Raw genomic sequence first — 3809 nt, 5'->3', positions numbered from 1 at the left:
AGCCCAGAGGCGGAGGGCTGGAAAACCATTTGCTCAGATTTGTCCAGATGTTTTCTCAGCCCTGCCTGGGATTGCATTGCCCCTTCCTCGGGGTCACGGGGGGGTGCCTGTCCCAGCTCTGTAATTGCTCCCAGACCCCGCTCCGCTCTTTGAAGCCCGGCGGCGGCTGGCCCGCCCCTGTTTGCTCCCCCGCGCGGAGCTGCCGCCCTGGCACGGCCTTCGTGGGTGAGACGGGCTCTGCCCTCGCCTCGCCGGGCTCGGGCGGAGCAGGTGCACAGGACCAGAGGACACCCAGCCCCCGCCTTGTCCTCGGATCAAGCACCGCCGATGAGCGGCCGCGTTAGGCGAGGCAAACCCGCAACGGCGTGGGTCCAATTCTTCCCCGGGGTGGCCAAAAGACAGGCTTAAAAATAGGATCTAAATAGCTGGCAGTGAGGTGCCTCCTGCTAGAAAGGGGGTGACTCCTTGGCTCGCCTCCTCCCACGCCCAGGGTTCATGGTGGCACCCCCTGCCACAGCCCTGCTGAGTAGCTCTTCCTCTTTGCCTGCGGGGCATGATGAGATGCCCTGTTGACTGGCACAGGTAGCCATTGGCTTTTAATGAAACAGGTGGTAGGATGAGAGTAGCAGGCTCCGTGAGGGATGTGGGGAGCCAGTGGATGGCAGCTGCTCCTTGTTTTCTTGCATCTCTCCTTGGATGGGGAAAGGCGAAGGACACAGGCAATCTCTGGCCTGCCTGGAGAAATGCCTGCCAGGAGTGGAGCCTGGGGAGGAGATGGCAGAGGGGGTGGGCTTCACCCCTTGGGCACCAGAAAGGGGCGAGAGGGTGTGCAGTGCTCCCTGGAAAGCGAGGCAGGTCAAATCGTCCAGCACCAGCCCTCCTCGGTTTGCAGCACGATGTGTGGCCCCCCACCCCTTGCTGCTCACAGCTTTTCAGGAGGAGCTCAGCAGCCTTGAACTCCTGTCACAGTCAGCAAAAGAGTCACTGGGAGAAAGGGGTAATGCCCGTCCAAGTGCCCTCACAGAACAGGCAGGGGGAAAGTAAACCCTGAGGTCAATGGGCCAGGATCCAATGTCTGTCTGCATCTCTAGCCATCTCCAGTGCCATGTAGGTAACAGGTAGCTTTTAAAATTATTTGTTTTTTTAAAGCCCTGCTGCTAAGTGCATTTTCAGAAGCATCTTTCTGGTCCAGAGAGAGTTTTCTCTCTAGGAGAGACTGGCATTGAGGGAATGAGGTGCACTTCTCCCTGCTGGTCACACCCCCCGACATCGCGCACACAGACCCCGGGCTTGTGTTTCTGATTCAAATGACACCCTGCCCTGGGGCATGGAAAGCCTGCCTCGGGTCACCTAGTCCATCAGCCCCAACAGGCTTGCCTGGCACCTCAGTTTATTGCTCTGTAAAATGGCATTCCTGGAGGGCTCCTGTCTGAGCCAGTCCAATCAAGGGGACTAGGAGCAGAGTGTCAACCAAGCAATGCCCACTCTATAGGGACTGCAAGAGCTTTGAGAAGTGATTGTGACCAGGCTGGGCTTTCTCTCTCCTTCTTCTCTCCTCCTTGCAGGCAACTTTGTAAAGAATTTACAGATCTCTTGGCCCAGGACAGGACGCCCATTGGTAACAGCAGGCCCACCCCTATTTTGGAACCAGGCATTCAGAGCTGCTTGACTCACTTCAGCCTCATCACCCATGGCTTTGGGGCTCCAGCCATCTGCGCTGCCCTCACAGCCCTCCAAAACTACCTGACTGAAGCTCTCAAAGGCATGGACAAGATGTTCTTGAACAACAACACTGCTAACAGGCACACATCTGGGGAAGGACCAGGTAGTAAAACTGGAGACAAGGAAGAGAAACACAGAAAATGAGGAAAAAAATAAAAATAAAAATAAAAGTAAAATAAAGAGGAAAAAAAAAAGAAAGAGAAAATTAAATGCATAAAAAAGAAAACAAAAGAGAGAGAATCTTTTCAAACAAACAAACCCGTTTTAATTTTAAGCTTTAAAAGATTGGATTGGGATTTGGAAGAAAATATATTAGGTAGGACAATAATAATGCTAATAATAGTAGAGACGATCATTTAAGATCAGAGGCGCACAATGGAGCAAGAACAATGGCTCAATGTCTCTTGCAAGGAACATTTGAAGACAACCGCCAGGATTTTTCCACTTCTGTTTTCTCTCGGTTCTTTTTAACCATTGGTGGGGTGGGGGGTGGGGTCTGTCATGATAATAAAAGCAAGAGATGAATAACTGATTGGAAGATATCCGAGAAACCTTTTGAATTTTTTAAAAAAAATTTTTGGTGTCAGTGCTTTGATTTTTTTTTTTTTTTGCTTTGAATGAGATGCACGGTCTTTTTTTTTTTTTTTAAATCAATCAAACAACGGCTTGTGTCTGCAATAGGACAAAAAAAATAACCCAGAACAAAACCTTCCAGTGATGTTATCTGGGAGTGTCCCCCCATAATCCCTTGATTCCCAGCTCTTCCCCCTTTTTATCTGGGCGCTCTGGATCTGTCTAGACTGGGGAAGGAGATGGGGTGAGAAGCAGAGGCCAGCTAATGGGATTGTAAAGGTATTTACCCGTGTCTACATTAACGGCAGGGCCTGCATTAATTACGTTGCCGTGGGTGTTTCTAATCGTGTTAGTTCAATCGAGTTACCGACAACGTTGCAAAATCCCTGGTCTAGACAGACCCTCTTCTGAGATGACCAGTTTTTTACAGGCTTCTGCATAAGTGCGGGTGTGTACATCTAGGCATATGTGCATATATCATATATAAAAATATCAAAATGCTTCCTATGTCTCTATGCATAGGGCCATGCACGCACCATTTGGCTCTTAGCTTCGGTGGTACAACTGCATTGGCTGTAAGGGAGCCGCATGTCCAATGTGGGGTGCCAGATTGGAAAATTAGGTGTTATTGCTGTCTAAGGACCCTAATTTTCTGCTCAAATTTTCCTAATAGTGTCTACAAAGGTTTCTATTCCCAGTAAAGCCAATGTCCCTACCTTTAATTTGTTCTAACACTGCGTGTGGGAGAGATCTGCCCTCCCCCCACCCCTCCAACAACTGTTAGCAACAAAAAATGAGTTATATGAGTATGTAATTCTTTCTCAGGAGTATGCACTATTTTATTTTCTTCTGTTTCCTAAAGCTTTGCCCGCTTGGCTTATGAGCTTCTTCAAAGAGGACTAGATCTCCCTACACAATATATCAGGTACAGAGAAAAACATCCGCAATTATGATACTTTTCTATATATAATATATATATATGTGTATATATTTCAAGTCAAAGCTGGTTGTTTCAGGATTCTGGAGGTGCACTTCTTTAAAGAAGCTCAAAGGGAATAATGTGAACAAGATAAAACTGAACTGAAATCGAGGTGTCATGTTATTGCGGGGGGGGGGGATGCGGTTTGGTCGAAGGGCTGCGGTGCAAACGCTTGCTCAGGCGCTGGCATTTGCTGCACAAAGGGCGTTGCTCAGTGCAATGAATGGGGTGAGCGTTGGCGTGGGCTGGGTTTGCAAGAGGAAAGATGTTCCTCTCCTGCCAGGTCTGAAGGATGTTTTGTGGCTGTCGGGTTTAGGACAAATTCAGCAAGAGAGGACACCCCTCCCGCCCCGCTTATCACCAGCGCTGTGTGGCAGTAATTTGGTTATTGCAGGGTGTGATATGAATAAGCTCTGTTGGGGTCTTTTTTTGTTTTTTGAATGCTTTTCTTTTGGTTTTTGGTGGGGAGAGGGATGGGTGGTACAATCACGCAACAGTCCAGGTCTTGGACACTGTTCGTTAGCGCGCGGGGGGG

The 3809-nt window shown here is 49.1% G+C and overlaps 1 protein-coding gene and 1 long non-coding RNA gene across 8 annotated transcripts in view; one reads left to right on the top strand and one right to left on the bottom strand.

The window, feature by feature from the left end:
- Positions 1 to 3809, top strand: part of TFAP2B (transcription factor AP-2 beta) — a 75164-nt gene that overhangs the window by 41036 nt on the left and 30319 nt on the right. For 4 of the 7 annotated variants that reach the window (XM_019520946.1, XM_019520948.1, XM_019520949.1 and 1 more), the window contains one exon: positions 1566 to 2908. In XM_019520946.1, the coding sequence (XP_019376491.1) occupies positions 1566 to 1866 (301 nt within the window). In that variant the 3' untranslated portion in view covers positions 1867 to 2908. Of the gene's footprint in view, positions 1 to 1565; positions 2909 to 3157; positions 3773 to 3809 lie in introns of those variants that run through there. The other 3 variants (XM_019520945.1, XM_019520944.1, XM_019520943.1) reach the window with 2 other exon arrangements.
- Positions 1 to 3809, bottom strand: part of LOC109300266 — a 21990-nt gene that overhangs the window by 9826 nt on the left and 8355 nt on the right. The gene's annotated exons all lie outside the window — the stretch shown is intronic.

Source organism: Gavialis gangeticus, unplaced genomic scaffold (assembly GCF_001723915.1).
Source record: "Gavialis gangeticus isolate Ggan-Ray unplaced genomic scaffold, GavGan_comp1, whole genome shotgun sequence".
Taxonomy (NCBI): domain Eukaryota; kingdom Metazoa; phylum Chordata; order Crocodylia; family Gavialidae; genus Gavialis; species Gavialis gangeticus.
Note: the sequence above shows the minus strand (reverse complement) of the source record. Positions and strands in the feature narration are given on the sequence as shown.